The following is a 17,220-nucleotide window of genomic DNA, read 5'->3' on the forward strand; positions in this document are numbered from 1 at the left end:
TTGTGCCTCGAGACAATCCTGTCTCTGAGGTCTACAGACAATTCTTTTGACTTCATGCTTGGTTTGTGCTCTGACATGAACTGTCAACTGTGGGCCCTTATATAGACAGGTGTGTGCCTTTACAAATCATGTCCAATCAACTGAATTTACCACAGGTGGACTCCAATTAAGCTGGAGAAACATCTCAAGGATGATCAGGGGAAACAGGATGCACCTGAGCTCAATTTTGAGCTTCATGGCAAAGGCTGTGAATACTTATGTACATGTGCTTTCTCAGTTTTTTTATTTTTAATAAATTTGCAAAAATCTCAAGTAAATTTTTTCATGTTGTCATTATGGGGTGTTGTGTGTAGAATTCTAAGGAAAAAAATGAATTTAATCCATTTTGGAATAAGGCTGTAACATAACAAAATGTGGAAAAAGTGATGCGCTGTGAATACTTTCCGGATGCACTGTATGAGTGAAAACCATCACCCCTCTCCCCACACAAGTTAACAGACTATTTCTTTCTCTCAAGCAATACAGGATGGGTAGAAGAATGTTAAATGGAGATAAATAACTACTGCTATTTTGTAGCACACAGCCAAAGCCAAGTTTTTTGTCTGCACTGCAGAGAGTACATTTTACAGATACAACTTACTAAGTCATAAGATCTTTGCTGAGAAAACACTCATAACTATAAATACAGTCTCACAAACTATTTTCTGCCATGCTACCTAAAATTTTGCACCTAACAAAACTGTACATTTCATTGAGAAGTAGAAGTTGAAATCAAATTGTCTTCAAACAAGATACTTTCCTGATGATCACACTGGCAAATTAATAGTGGAAGTGTTATTTAAAACACATGAATCTAGCGTGCAGCACTATTATGGGACCAATGAAATGAAAGCAGTGACGGAGACTTCAGTGTTTTGGCCATCTCCATCATCTTAACAAATCTGAGCAATATATATTGGAAGTCAGTGTGTGCCCTTTTTTGTTGTCTGAATAAACTGAGTCAAAGCATTTCAGATTTTTTTTTTTTTTTACATATTTATTACGCATAGGTGATAATTCATAAATTGTATCTTTGATCCTCAGGTATCATAAAAATATAAAAACAAATGTATGTGTGTGTTGCCTCAGATAGTTGCATGCGACTATCTAGTAAATCTCCCACCTTTCCCCTACAATTCTATTGTTGCTCGGCTTACATGCTTCTGCAACAATGTGGGTCAGGGAAGACCAGTCTAGCCTGTATTTAGTGAAACTCACTGGTGCAGATTCGCCACATGTGTGATCACATTCCAAGGAGAAACTCATACTGTTACGATTGTCGTTATACGGAGCCCTACATACTCAGTCATACTGGGGCAGGAATGGTCAAAATAAACAGTGGACAAGCACAGAACACACCACTGAATGTGATGGGCCTAGACATGGAAGAGTAATCTATGTCTCAAGCTGTTTCTATGCCATGTTTTTCCCCAGCTCGAGGGAGGGATGACATGGCCACTCAACAACAGACAATTGACATTGCGTCCTTTAGCTCCGATGCCCCTTGGAAGTCACAGCTGATCCTCTCTATGAGCTGCACTTCCAGTTCTAGCAATTGCCGGCATCATTTAGGAAGGAACGATGATTCCTTAAAGTTTGCTAAAAAGGCAGTCATAACGGCACATCCCATGCCACAGGCACTGTATTTTGAAATTAACAAGGACTTTTTATATTGCATAACCGAACATGAGGGAGAGGTGAGGTTGCTGTTGCTTTTGCGAAAAGACTACTGGCGGCAGGTCTGCACACTAACTCACGTCCATCTCAGATCTGATAAGACTTTAGAGCGATTTAAGCCCCACTTCTCCTTGCTGGTGATCAATGAGGAGGACTGTCGCTTTCATAGTTTTAAGCCCAGAAAGTCAACAGATTCCCCAAAAGGGCACGCTCCTCTTATACCTGTATGATTAACAGACATCCCATTCGAGCTGATTGGAGTAGATGTTGTTGACCCTCGGCCTGAGAACATACATAAATTCTGGTCCTCATGGATTACACTACCCAATACTCTGAGGCTATCCATGTTGCCAAGGCAATTCTAAAAACATTGCACGGGAACAAGTGGGGGTACTTCCATGAGTAGACATTCCAAAAGAAGTCCTTACAGACCATAGGACACTTTGCACCTTTGACACATTCAAAGTTGCCAAATCATTCAAAATTAAACATGTCAAAACCGCAGTGTATAATCCTCATACTGATGGTTATTAGAGAGGTTTAATCAAATGCTCAAAGAAATGTTACGCAAGGTGGTCAAAGAAGATGGGAGGAACTGGGACTAGTCACTCCCCCTCATGTTATTTGCATACCAGGAAGTTCCACAGGACTCAACAAGGTTCTCACCATTTAAACTGGTGTATGGTAGACAACCCTGTGGTCTAATGGATATACTAAAAGAGAGCTGGGAGAATGAGGTACTCCCTCTCACAAATATACCTGAATATATTGTGCAGTTCTGTACAAATATACTGCTCAAAAAATTAAAATAACACTTTCTAATCAGAGTATAGCATCAAGACAATAAAAATTCTAGGATATTGATATGGTCAGGTAAGTAGCAGAGGTGGTTGTTAATCAGTTTCAGCTGCTTTGGTGTTAATTAAACGAACAACAGGTGCACTAGAGGGGCAACAATGAGACGACCCCCAAAACAGGAATGCTTTAACAGGTGGAGGACACTGAAATTTTTCCCTCCTCATCTTTTCTGACTATTTTTTTCAGTAGTTTTGCATTTGGCTACAGTCAGTGTCTCATACTGGCAGCATGAGGCAATACGTGGGCCCTACAGAGGTTGCACAGGTAGTCCAACTTCTCCAGGATGGCACATCAATACGTGCCATTGCCAGAAGGTTTGCTGTGTCTTCCAGCACAGTCTCAATGGCATGGTTACTCTAGGAGAGCTGGACAGGGCCGTAGAAGGTCCTTAACCCATCAGCAGGACCGGTGTCTGCTCCTTTGGGCAAGATAGAAACCGGATGAGCACTGCCAGAGCCCTACAAAATGACCTCCAGCAGGCCACTGGTGTAAATGTCTCTGACCAAACAATCAGAAACAGACTTCTCGAGGGTGGCCTTAAGGCCCAACATCCTCTACTGGGCCCTGTGCTTACTGCCTGTGGAGCTCGATTGGCATTTGCCATAGAATACCATGATTGGCAGGTACACCATTGGCGCCCTGTGCTTTTCACAGATGAGAGCCGGTTCACCCTGAGCACATGTGACAGACGTGAAAGGGTCTGGAGAAGCCGTAGAGAACGTTATGCTGCCTGTAACATCATTCAGCATGACCAGTTTGGTGGTGGGTCAGTGATGGTCTGGGGAGGCATGTCCATGGAGGGATGCACAGACCTATACAGCCTAGACAACGGCACCTTGACTGCCATTAGGTATCAGGATGAAATCCTTGGACCCACTGTCAGATGGTATGCTGGTGCAGTGGGTCCTAGGTTCTTCCTAGTGCACGACAATGCCCGGCCTCAAGTGGTGAGAGGATGCAGGCAGTTACTAGAGGGTGAAGGAATTGATATGATTGACTTGTCCCCATGCTGATCTGACCGAAATCACCTCTGGAACATTATGTTTCGGTCCATCCGAGACCTCAGCCTGTCCAGGAGCTCAGTGATGCCCTGGTCCAGATTTGGGAAGAGATCCCCCAGGATACCATCTGTTGTCTCATTAGGAACATGCCCTGACGTTGTCAGGCATGCATACAAGTACGTGAGGGCCATACAAACTGCTGAGTACGATTTTGACTTGCTGCAATGAAATTTCGCCAAAATGGAATAGCCTGCCACATCATTTTTTCACTTTGATTTTCGGGGTGTCTTTGAATTCAGCCCTCTGTAGGTTGAGAATTTTCATTTCCATCAAACGATGTGGGATCCTTTCATTCCTAACACATTCAGTCCATATCAGTATAGATATCCAGCATGACTTTTTTCCCATTGCGATTTGGTGTGTTTTCAAAGGGTTCCTTTAATTTTTTTGAGCAGTTTAGTTTAAATATACTTGAATATATTGTGCAGTTCAGTACAACCTTTTCAGAATTTTCTCTTGTACCTAGTGTTCTCCAGATGTATAATTAGAATATTTACTTTTTATCTGTTATTAGTAATCTGGATTTAGTGACACTGGCCCTAGATTGCTACAGGTACTTACCTTTCATTATAGCCTGCAATGATGCTACCTCCTCTTGCCACTGTCTTTTAACCTGGTCAATTGCTTCTTGTTTGGTGTTCTCTGACACAGTGGCCACAGCCTTGATGGTCTCCATTTCTGCATTAGCGTCTGAAAGCAGTTTTTGAAGCTTCATAAATTCATCCTGTGATGCCTGGAGAGCCACTCCCTGCTTTTTCAGCTCATCTGAATTAGGGAAAATAGAAAATTCACAGAGTTATATTATTACTAGATATTATTACGTCCATTTTTTCCCCAATGCCAGCATTTTTTATAATCTTGGTACTGAATGAACATTAATGCAACTTTATCTATTGTATTAATAATATAATATTTTAGACTTAGTGATTGAAAAAATGTATATAGTGAGGGAATTAGAAATAAACTTGATCCCTTAGGTTTAAAAGTCAAGTCAGAGTTGAAGAATTTAGGGGTAACTATTCATTCTGAATGAAATTTTAAATAACATATTAATCAGATTACTAGGACTGCATTTTTCACTTAAGGAATACAGCTAAAGTTAGACCTCTTACTGTATACCTAGGTCTTATAGTCTGAAAAATTAATTCACACTTTTGTTTTCAGCCAACTAGATTACTGTAATGTACTTCTTACAGGACTACCTAAGAAAGACATCAATCAGTTACAGACAGTGCAGAATGTAGCAGCAAGAATCTTAACTAGAAGAAGAAAATCTGAGCACATTTCACCAGTATTAGTGTCATTACACTGGTTACCTGTGTCACTTAGGACTGACTTTAAAATACAACTAATGGTTTACAAAGCCTTAAATAAATTCTCCCCATCCTATATTTTGGGATGTTTGTCCCCTTACATGCCAAGTTGTAGCCTCTGATCTTCTAATGAAGGTTTGCTTATAATTCTAAGAACTAACCTGAAAAGAAGTGGTGAGGTGGCTTTTTGTGGTGACGGAGAGGTGCGAAGGGATTTAAGGTGGGCCGGATTTATGAGTTTTTTCATAGGCTTTGGTAATTGTAGTGTTAATAAAGCTATTGTAGTAATCATAACCTGCATGTCTTTTTCTATACGAACAACTGTAAACCTACTTTTACCCACCCCTATACATTAGGGCGGTCAAATTAGCTAAAGAATAGCGTTCGAATATTCAAATAAAAAATATTAAAAAAATATTTGAACTAATAATACTGGGGGTTACATGTACATTTGCACATGCTTTTGTCTTTAGATTTTATTAAGGTAACAAATAAAAAAAACACTATTTGCACTAGGGCAATGGTTATTTAAATATAAGAGCCATCTAGCAACTGCACCGCTGACTTGTTTTCAAGTGTAGTCACATGCATTGGGACCATTATTCACTACTTTATTAGTATTCTTATTCTTTTTTTTGCCAGTGTGTCTGCAAAGCATAAACTACTTATGACAAATTTGTTTGAGTTTCATTTGTAGCACTCAGCTGGTATCCTGTGTTACAACTGTGACAAATGGGAAGCAAGGTTTGGGTGGAGCCCAGGGGAGGGCTCTTTTTGTGAAGGGTCACGGCACCTCCGTAGAAAGTGTGAGTGATAGGGTTGGGGGATAGTCCTTTTGCACCGAGCTGGCTAAAAGGTTTAACAATTATAGCCCATTTCCTTTGTTCCAATTTGGGGAATGATTCATTACTTTCTTTCAATATCTAGTTAGTTTAATTGCATTTCACACTGCAAACTTTCAAGCAAATAAAGCATATCAATAAACACTCTGTAGATGTGTCATGGACTTCTTTCATTGAGCAGAAACTTTTTTCTGGCAAAAAATATCATGGAGGGTCAACAGTAGTTCTGTTTGTATAGTGCTGCGTTTTAAATAATGATTGGTTTATGCAGCAAATATAGCTCTATGAGTAAAACAGCTATGATCGAACAATTGGAAGACTATTTGAAAATTATACTACCACGCATGGTACAAAAAGGACCTGTTTCAAATAGGCATGTGTACAATAGGCAGCTCTGCTGACGGAATACAAGGATATGCGTGTTAGGAGAGTTTCATTTACCTGTAGGATGTTGGAGGTTTACTCTCCAGTATTCGCCATATGAGAATAAACTATAATTAGTTCATCTCAAATCACAAGGTTACTGTCTTAACTCTTTTAAATATTTCTTAATGTCAAAATGTCTAATTAACAGTTACTTCATATGTCAGAGTTAGTGTGGATGCACTCAAAACTCACATTATCAGGACACCCACCTGCATGCATTATTTTCATAGTGTAAGATTAGGGGATTTCATCGTTAGTCTCAAAGGACACTACTATTAGTTTCTTGCCACCTCTGTATCTATTTTGACACACATGCAAGGGAGACTCTGAGGCTGAATCAAGTGCTAGGACTGCTCTGATTGGCTGGTAAGTGTGTGACATGCTTATTTGAAAAGTGTTTTACATTTTTATCTATGTGCATATTTATTTTTATCCTTTCATGGTTTTTACTGCCCCAACTTAACCTTCAACTCGTTAAATAGTGAATGAGGTTCCCTAATTATCAACATCAGAACTTAGCATGACTACCAGAGTTCATACCATACATTTTAGTACACTACAAATTTCAGGAGTTTTTATGACAACTTTTCCCAGTACCAAAAAAAGAATCCAAGATTACGTTACACTCCGGTTCTGAATATTCACAGCAAAATTACATGACTCTACTGACAGGAACACATGAACTCAAAAATGTGGGCTATTTTAAAATTGCTGACTGCTAACTAAAACTCACATTGAAGCTCATACTATCTACCCATAGAAATAGTGCAGTTATGCACTATTTATGCAATTATAGGCAGGACTGAAACATTTTAAAAGCATATTTTCTGAATAACGCCATCATGCAATCCCAATTACAAATTGTGAAGACTTCGAATATCTCATTGTCTATTGTACATAATATTATCAAAAGATTCCAAGAATCTGGAGAAATCTCTGTGCACAAGGGACAAGGCCGAAAATCAATATTGGATGCCTGTGATGTTCGGGCCCTCAGGCAGTATTGTATGATTCTGTCATGGAAATCACTGCATGGGCTCAGGAACACTTCCAGAAATCATTGTCTACATGCAAAGAAGAAGCCTTATGTGGACATGATCCAGAAACAATGTTTTTCTCTGAGCCAAAGCTCATTTAAAATCAACTGAGGCAAAGTGGAAACTGTTCTGTGGTCAGACAAATTGAAAATTGAAATTCTTTTTGGAAAACATATACGCCACGTCCTCCAGACTAAAGAGGAGAGGGACAATCCAGCTTGTTATCAGTGCTCATTTCAAAAGCCTGCATCTCTGATGGTATGGGGGTGTATTAGTGCCTTTAGAACTGACAACTTGCACATCTGGAAAGGCACCATCAATGTTGAAAGGTATATATAGGTTTTAGAAAAACATATGCTCCCATCCAGATGATATCTTTTTCAGGGAAGGCCTTGCATATTTCAGCAAGACAATGCTAAGTCACATACTGCATCTATTATAACAGCATGGCTTTGTAATAGAAGAGTCCATGTGCTGAACTGGCATGCCTGCAGTCCAGATCTATCTTATTAAACCACAGTTAATATATGCACGGCGGATGCACCGAGGTGCATGCGCACTGCAGCCTTGGCGCCCGCCCCAGAGTCCGCAGTCAAATGCACGCATGCGCACTGAGGCCTTGGTGCCTGCCCCAGAGTCCAGAGTCAAACACAGCAGCTTCCCAAAATGCGGCAGCACCCGCCCCAGAGTCAAACGCAGCGGCTTCCCAGAGTCAGTAGGTGGCGCCCAAATAACACAACGTGCTGCGCCATGGCGCCCGCCCCAGAGTCAAACGCAGCGGCTTCCCAGAGTCAGTAGGTGGCGCCCAGACAACACAACCTGTGAGCGCCCAAACAACACAACCTGTACAGTCATGGATACAAACAATGAACGAAGGCGCCCACACAAAGAAACCGCTTTAGTTCAAATAGGGTTATTGAATTAAATGGAAACTTTACCATGCCTACGACCTGTGAACTACACCTGAGGTGAAGCGTGCACGCCAGGTCGTACAGCCGCCCGGACGTGACCGCCCACACCACCACATATACCCTCCATGATATTTCATCATGCAGCGGCATCCCACCGAGGCGCATACTGCGCCGTTGAGCACGCCCCAGAGTCAAACGCAGCGGCTTCCCAGAGTCAGTAGGTGGTGCCCAAACAACACAACCTGTTCACTACACTTGCTCTAATCCACTGTGCCAGTAATATAGATCACATAACGGTCACAGACTCAAACCCAGCGGCTTCCCCGACTCAGTGGCTGGCACACGAACACCACAACCTGTAAACTACACTTGCTGTGCTCAACTCTGCCAGCAGTCGGTGTCAGCAAAGGCAACAAAATCACGTCTCCACAAAACGAAACCGCTTTAGTACAGATATGCTTATTGAACTAAATGACACTTCCCCAGACGCACCCACCCTCCATGATATGTCATCCATCCAAATATCGGACGGAACAGAAACTGATTGCCATTCTTGGATTTCTGATTCGCTAGCGAATCGCAGGCTTACTTGTCTTTGACTAATAGAAAACATTTGGTGCATCATGAAACAAAAAATACGACTAAGACCACCCAGGATTGTTGGGCAGCTAGACTCCTATATCATACAAGAATAGGACAACATTTCTCTCCCAAAAATTTAGCAACTGGTCTCCTCAGTTCATAGACATTTACGGACTGTTGTTAAAAGAAGAGGGAATGCTACACAGTGGTAAACATTGCCCTGTCCCAACTTTTTTGAGACGTGTTGCCATCAAATAAAAAATGTGCCATTTTAAGAAAAGAATATGGTAATTTTCTCAGTTTAAACATTTGATGTTTTCTATGTTCTACTGTGAATAAAATATGGGTTTATGAGATTTGCAAAGCTTTGCAGTCTGTTTTTATTTACATTTTACACAGCGTCAAAAGTGTTTTGGAATTGGGGTTGTATATGTGGTGCACACTGAGCGAACACGTACCAATATTTTGGTGTGTGCAAGCAAAAACATATTTTTCTTGAGCGCTGTTTACAAACACATCACTTTAAAAGTGAATGTGCAGACATTTTATTATGTCAGGGTGCCATACTTTAGGTAGTAAATTATGGTGGCTAAAAAGTATGAGGTGCTCCTAGGGAAAGGCAACCACACACACTACAGTATATGACTCTATGATCTCACTACTCGGAAGCATTTCCTGATAAAGGTTACCCACATCTTCGCCATTTAACAAGCAGAATATTTTGATTTCAGACCTTCACTTTTAGTTGAATTTGAAGACAAAGAAGGTGATATACTAGAAGTATCATTAGTCCAACTTGAGCTCTCACTAGCACTATGGATGGCTAATCCACTGACACGTGAACAGCTCATAGATGTGATGACAGCCCCGCAAAACGTCCAACAAATTCTTAACAGAATTACCAGCTTATTTGCTGGTCCTCAGTTCAAAATATATACTTTAATAAGACTTTTCAAAATGGACTCACCCATATTATCAATGTCGAACCTCTTCATACAGTAATGGTACCTAGATATGCACTTATTTGATTTATCTTGTTGAAGCCAATTTTTGCTGTCAGCATTTTCCAACCATTTCAAGTTAAATGTGCACTTTCATGGCATTTCGACTGCTCGATAACTCATAGTGACCATCTAATATACACAATGTATCTTACCTTGCTAACTTTTTACTACTTGATGCAAGCTTTCGAGGCAACTCAGGCCCCTTCTTCAGGCAAGATGTAATGATTACATCTTGCCTGAAGAAGGGGCCTGAGTTGCCTCGAAAGCTTGCATATTGTAATCTTTCTAGTTAGCCAATAAAAGGTGTCATTTTGCTTGGCTTTTCTCTACATTCATAATGGCTAACACGGTACAACACCCTAGTACTACTACTTGATGCTAATTCACCATTAATCCAACATGCAGGCTAATGGCTACTATATACACTGGCAAGCAAAAGTTTGTGTAAAATGTCTGTTACCGTGAACAGTTAAGTGAGCAGAAGATGAACTGATAACCAAAAGGCATAAAGGTAAAAATGATATATTTCTTTTCAGCATTTTATGCAACATTACTGTATTGTTTTGTTATGTAAAATTACACAGTGAAAAGGGAAAGGAGCACCATGCAAATGTTTGGGAACCCCAAGTATATTTGAGGTCTCAGATAACTTTTTCCAAGACCTCAGACCTTAAGTAGCTCTTTAAGGCAATAGCTTCTTCACATATCCCAATAATCAGCAGCCACGGCATCTCCTAAACAGCTGCCTAGCACTCTGAAAAATGAAACAATTGATGCACACGTGTTTTCAGGTAGTTATTTCCACATTTTGTAATGTTATGAAGAAATGGCAGTTAACAGGAGGTCAAGTTGAAATCTGCAAGACCAAGAAAATTTTCTGAAAGAACTGCACGTTGAATTGCTGGAAAGGTACCCCAGTTTGACTGCAAAAGACCTTCACGAAGATTTAGCAGACTCTGGAGTGGTGGTGCACTATTCTACTGTATAGCGACATCTGAACAAATATGTCCTTCATGGTAGAGTCAGCAGAAGAAAATCTTATAACTTTCCTAGCCACAAAATTCAGTGCCTGGTGCATTTTGGAAACAAGTTCTGTGGACTGATGAAATCAAAATAGAACTTGTTGGCCACAATGTGCAAAGGCATGTTTGGAGAAAAAAAGGGTACCGAATTCCGGGAAAAGAACACCTCTCAAACTATTACGCATGGGGGTGGACTGATCATGCTTTGGTCTTGTGTTGCAGCCAATGAGACAGGGAACATGTCATTGGTAGAGGGAAGAATGGATTCAAATAAACACCAGCAAATTCTGAAATCATACATCACACCATCTGTAAAAACAAAATGTTAAAGAGTTTGGGTCCTAGAACAAGACAATGATCTGAAACACACCTCAAAATCTACAATGGAATACCTCAAGAAGCAAACACTGATGGTTTTGCCATGGCCCTCACAATCCTTCAACCTAAAAATCATTGAAAATCTGTGGATAGATCTCAAAAGAGCACTGCGTGCAAGACGGCCCAAGAATCTAACAGAATTAGAAGCCTTCTGCAAGGAAGAATAGGTGAAACTACCCCAAGTAAGAACTGAATGACTTTTAGCTGATTGCAATTAGTGTTTACAAGCTGTGATAACTTGCCAAATGGGGTGTTACTAAGTACCAACTATGTTGGGTGCCCAAACTTTTGCCTCAGGCCCTTTTAATTTTTTTGGTATTTTGTACCTGTTGTGATGGATGGCCAGGGCCATTACCTGGCTGGGACACCAGCTGGATGGAAGGATCGGGGGAGAGTGCATCAACAAGGCATTACCTGCCCATGAACACTAGAGGGCAGCCCCCACTGTGTAGCACCACTGATTCCGGCAGGGCAGGCTGGGAGTTGGAGTTTGATGCAGCCCTGTTGGGTTCCGTGAGGGCTGCTAGGACAGCTGTGAAGATGGCAGAGCCCTGCTATGTGGGGCTTTTACCTCACCTGAGACTGATTCCACACCTTGCTAACAAGCCACCTGGAGCACTCCCAGGTGCAGAATAAAAGGATCCTCCCCCCTTCATTTGAAGCCAGAGTAGGGAGGAAAAGGATGAAGCACGCCAGGGAGGTGTGGAGGCAGAAAGAGGGAAGAAAGAAGAAAAGAAAGTGATGTGTGCTGTATATATTGTACTGTGCTGCCTGTGGGAACGGTTTGGGAAGCATTCCCACTGAAAATAAAGTGTATTGTGCTTGAACTTGTGCCAGGTGTCTGCTTGCGTTGAGTTTGGGTGGCTGGAGTGCCGCATGGTGATCACACTATGAATGATGCAAATAAAAATGTAATCTTGCTTAAACATGAAAGAAATGTGTTATCTTTAACTTTATGCCTTTTGGTGATCAGTTCATCTCCTGCTCACTTAACTATTCACAGTAACAGACATTTTAAGCAAGGGTGCCCAAATTTTGCATGCCATTGTATTTATACCAGGTCACCAAAGCCCTTGCACACAGAACATAATCCAAGGTAATATTAAAGCACAAGGTAATTAAACACAGTATTAATGCGAGATGTAGGCGTTTTGCTGGTAAAGTATTACTGTATATACTCACGTATAAGTCAGGAAAAATCAATCATAAAATCAGACCCCGACTTATACGTCCGTTCAAAAATATGACACTTCATATTTTTTTTTTTTTTTACATCTTCTTGCTTCCTCTAATCTTGCATCAGTTTCTCAGACGCATCGAATTTTGTTGCAGCAGCGCAGTTACCAATTTATTGTGTTACTTCGAAGACATTTAATTTAAAACCAGTTTCACATTTTCTTCTGATCGAATGCTCCATCGTTGATAAGGGATGGTCTTACGATAAAGGTGTATGAGGGTGTGAGACACAAAAAACACAAATCAGTGCAAACGTTGCTTCAGAATAGGTATTACTGTGTGGTCACGTAGGCACAATAGAGAGCGAGAGAGGTAAGGATCACACACTGATACAGCACGTTGCCACATCCACATAGAAAAAAAAGGCAGTGTGGTCCGTGGTTTCTCTCTCAGGTGACAGATAGACAGACAGACACTTTATTAATCCCAAGGGGAAATTCACAATATAGCGTATCATAATCCCTTGTACCAATAGTGTGAGTTTTCCACATTCAACTTATATGACCGACATTATAAAATGCCAGAAATTATACTGTAAAATCAAGTCCCAACTTATATGCTGGAGAACTTATCCGTGAGTATATAAGATGGATATTTTTATCACATGATATAAGATTAATTAGAATTCACTTTTAAATTTTCCATGTGTTTTGGAAAGTTCCAATTAAAAACTTATACTTTAAATGTCTTTACCACTCCAGATGTTGACTTGTTAATTTTTCATGACTTTAAAGGTTTTCCAGGATTCATATGAACCCTGTTCATGTAATTAGATTGGTCCTATGTCATATCACATTCATTATCTCATATGAACTGTTCTATGGTTTGCATGGCACCACATTGTGACCACCCTTTCCAATCTCTGTTGTATGTGACTGCAGGTTTGACATATACTGTACCTAAAACATTTACATCCAATTTAAAATATTCTTGCTGCCTTTATTGAAATATTGCTTATTACAATATAAACTGTACCCTGCTGCTGCCCACTGGACACCTCCAAAATAATAAAACCAGTCTATGTTCGACCTGCCATCCTTTTACCTGTTCTTCTACTTCCCTCTCTGTCCATACCCTGTCATATTAGTAACCCATACTTCCTTATCTGAAGGTGTTTTCACACCTAGTTCATAATGTGTATTTTTTTTTCAATTCCCACAGTCTGGTTTGTTCAGGTAGATGTGAACACACCAGTCACATTATGACGTGGACAAAGCAAACTATACTGAGACCCATAGCAGCTCACTACTCAAAACACAGAACGCCCAGTCTCGAACCTGGGACCTTCGAGTTATAAGGCAGCAGTTCTTGCCTATACACCATTCAAGAATATGTGCAAACTCCCTGTCGATTGACATTTGAGCTTGAGTTTTGAACTCATGGACAGGCACATGTAAATTGAATGCTTTTTCTTCCTTTGGTTATATTCTTGAATAAAAGCACATGTGTTTATTTGATATTTGGGCTAAAGTCTTCACATATTACACACTTCATGTCATTATTAGTATAATATGGAAAAAAGTTTCTGCTTTAGGGATGTGTTCAGCATTTCTTGCATTTCCTTTCATCCTACACTTACCCAGATCTTTGTAGGCACAGAACACACATGAAATGCATGTATTCCAAATAACGATATACAGTACTGTATTATTTACCCTATACAACTCCAGGAACCTCACAAGCAAATAAGGAGCCTTGGCTTGAGCTGGGAGACCTAGCAGTTTTGATAATGGCTATTAAATTATAAATCAGTCATTTCATGCGTTATTATTCACATATGACTTTCAATGACCTAATGGTCAACTTCTTTAGCTTTTTCTTAGTAATTTTAAGTGCTAGTTGGCTATTAAAGATACCTTTGTAATTGAATTAGCACTCTTGAAACCTGTCATTCTGTTCACTTGGGTTGCAAGGTACTGCCATTCCCAAAGCTCTGGCCAAAATGAAAAAGAAACATGTCAGTCTATTGTTTTTTTTGCACAATGACTGTTAATCAATGTTAAAGACTTCTAAGAAACTGAAGATTTCATACAAAAGTGTCCATTACTGTCTTGCTTTGAATCCAAGTACTTTGAAGCCTCATTGTACACTACAATAACTGACAAGGTATTTTTTTTTAATGTATAAACAATGCTTAATTTTGGAACACAATTCTAAGTGGAAAATTAAATTTTACCATAATTGTGAAAAAATAATTTAAACTTGAAAAATTCCAAACTTATCTTTTAAGAAAATCAATTTCACAAAGGGGTTTTCAGGAACAGATTTGCTTCTTCCTAAAGCAGGGTAAGCCTGTAAATCTCTCCTATTAGTGTATGCAACTTTTAATGCAATGCAATGCAATAATTGCATAATTAGATCTGGACCACTCTGTATATTGCATTGATTAATATATAATCATTAAGATGTCTGCTCACGTTGAATATCTCACTGTTTCAAGCCGCAGTTACTTAGTTCATACTTTAGTTACTTAACATGACTCACCATACAAAAAGAAGGCAGTTGGAATTATTTTAATTTTAATATATAAAACCGATAGGGATCCTACATTTACTTTTACTTTTGATACTTAAGAACAATTAATATCAGATATTTTAAAACTTCTACTTGAGTAGTTCGCTCTTGGGCAAATTTTACTTTTCCCAGAGTAACATTTCAGAAAACTACCTCAACTTTTACTCAGGTATGGCTGTTGAGTACTTTATACAATATTGATAAAAAGTAAAATGTGCCAGTATATAGAAGCTTAAATGTCAAAATGACTCAATCTAATATGAAATGCCACAGCAACCAGTAGCAGAAGTTGCTACTTTTGATCCTGTTTATTATAGTGAAAACTCTGTGCTTTATTTAAAGTAAGACTATTTTCACACCTTCTGATACAGCTATAACAGTTGAAATACTTTGTTACTTTTGTTGCGTTTTTACTACAATGATGGCTAAAGTACATGACAGTTAAATTTACAACCCTGACAAAACTTCACATTATGAACAGAACTAGGACTGTGCTAGGTCTCATATATCAATGTTATAAGTGATGGCTTGTTTTCACAGAAGCTTATTACTGTCATCAAACAAGTAATTTTGCAAATATGACAGTGTTATCTTGCAAAATAACTTCTTGAATGCATTTGTGCCACTATTTATGACTATGCTTTTTGCATACATTTGTTTTAATAATTTTAGTGCAGATAACAAAATAAAATGAAGCTAACAAGTTGACATAATGGTTATTACTCCTGCCTTACAGTCCCAGGAGCTCAGGTTTGATTCTGATCTGGTCATAGCCAATGGAATATTCAGGCTCTATCCATGTTACATGGGGTTAATTAAGTGTGTCATTTGATGGATTTGTGCACTGTTCTAGGTATAAACTTGTACCCCAAGTGCAGATTAAATTGATTAATGATTCAAAATTATGTCAGTTGTAGTTTGTGTGTTTTACTGTGCACTGACAGGCTCTGGTGTTCCATTCAACATTGGTGCCTGACCTTTGTTAATGCTGTCAAGGTAAGTTCTGATTAATTCCAGCAAATCAGAAAACTAAAATTATGCCCTGAAACATTTAAAGTTTATACTTAATGTATGGGATTTGTCCCCAAAAATCAGTCAATAGCACAGAATAGGGTGTAGTTATTAAACATGCCGTTAGGTATTGTATGCCTACAAGTGTGGTTAGTCAGCCCACCGAGTGGCATAAAATGCTGAGTTAATCAGGTGCATATTTTGGAGTTTATTTTACATTAGTGGAGATGACTTGGTGATAACCAGATTTTCAAGAGACAATAATGACTGTGTTTTTTGACACTGACAGACTTGTTGATAAAGAATTTCTTCCATGTGAACAGACTGTTAAGCGGTGACACTGAACTGAACTGCTGAGGGATCTACAGGAAAGCATCAGGGAAAACACTTCCAAAGTAGTGGAGCATGCAAAACTGCATTTTGCACCAAACAACACAGCTTTGCAAACTACATTATCAGTCAAAAAATTTCGATCAAGAACAACATGGTTGTTGCTTTGTACCCTTATAACTGCCATATCTCACTACATGTAAGTTCTTTTTCTTCCTGAAGGGAAGAAGATTTGCTACTGTGGACACAGTAACAAAACAGGAATACAGAAAATGCTAACAGAAATGGGAGAAATTCTGGGAAAGGTGTATTGCATCTCAAGGGGAGTATTTTGAAAGTGACTAAAAAGGAAACTGCTGTAAATTTATGAGTTTTTTTTTTTTTTTTTTTACAATTTCATTATTTTTTTTTGTTTCCTCATTGTATGTAGGTGTGTAATACACAAACAATAATTTGCTTATTTCACACAATTTATAAGTTAAATGTAAACTGAGTAGATGAGCTAAATTATTTTATCTTTAAAGGTGGTGGTGGTAGAAGAGAATACTGAAAAGTAATGCAATAATGCAAGTGTCTGAGTACATAATGTACGTATCTCACTATTCAAGCATATTAATATAGAGTGCATGTTTTTTAGGAATATTTAAGAGTTATTCACATATTAGATGGCACCTCAATATTGAAGAACTTTCTACAATACAATGCACTTATTTTGTGCCATATGTTAGTACTTCTATCAATATTTCACAACATTCATTCAAGCAATCACAAGCGTTTTACTGCTCAATGTCACTCATGCAATATGGTTACTACATGAGCTACTAGAAGAAACAGATTCAGCAGAAGTACATATTCACGCTATGCTACTGGGTTTATGCAGATAAGCAAATCTCATGCTCAGAGAAAAAGTTTGGGAAAACACTCACAGTCTATCTCAACAGCATGCAGTGCAAGGAAGAAAACTAAACTGGACAGGGTT

At 39.1% G+C, this 17,220-nt stretch overlaps 2 protein-coding genes across 2 annotated transcripts in view; one reads left to right on the forward strand and one right to left on the reverse strand.

Annotated features, from left to right (window-relative positions):
* The window catches only part of zgc:171740 (uncharacterized protein LOC795694 homolog), a 317,785-nt gene that overhangs the window by 199,953 nt on the left and 100,612 nt on the right, over positions 1-17,220 (forward strand). The window lies entirely within an intron of this gene.
* rabep1 (rabaptin, RAB GTPase binding effector protein 1) overlaps positions 1-17,220 on the reverse strand; it is a 66,537-nt gene that overhangs the window by 42,443 nt on the left and 6,874 nt on the right. Inside the window, exon 3 of the mRNA XM_051930783.1 lies at positions 4,197-4,400. Within this exon, the coding sequence (XP_051786743.1) occupies positions 4,197-4,400 (204 nt within the window). The remainder of the gene's footprint in view (positions 1-4,196; positions 4,401-17,220) is intronic.

This window comes from Erpetoichthys calabaricus, chromosome 8 (genome assembly GCF_900747795.2).
Source record: "Erpetoichthys calabaricus chromosome 8, fErpCal1.3, whole genome shotgun sequence".
NCBI lineage: Eukaryota > Metazoa > Chordata > Cladistia > Polypteriformes > Polypteridae > Erpetoichthys > Erpetoichthys calabaricus.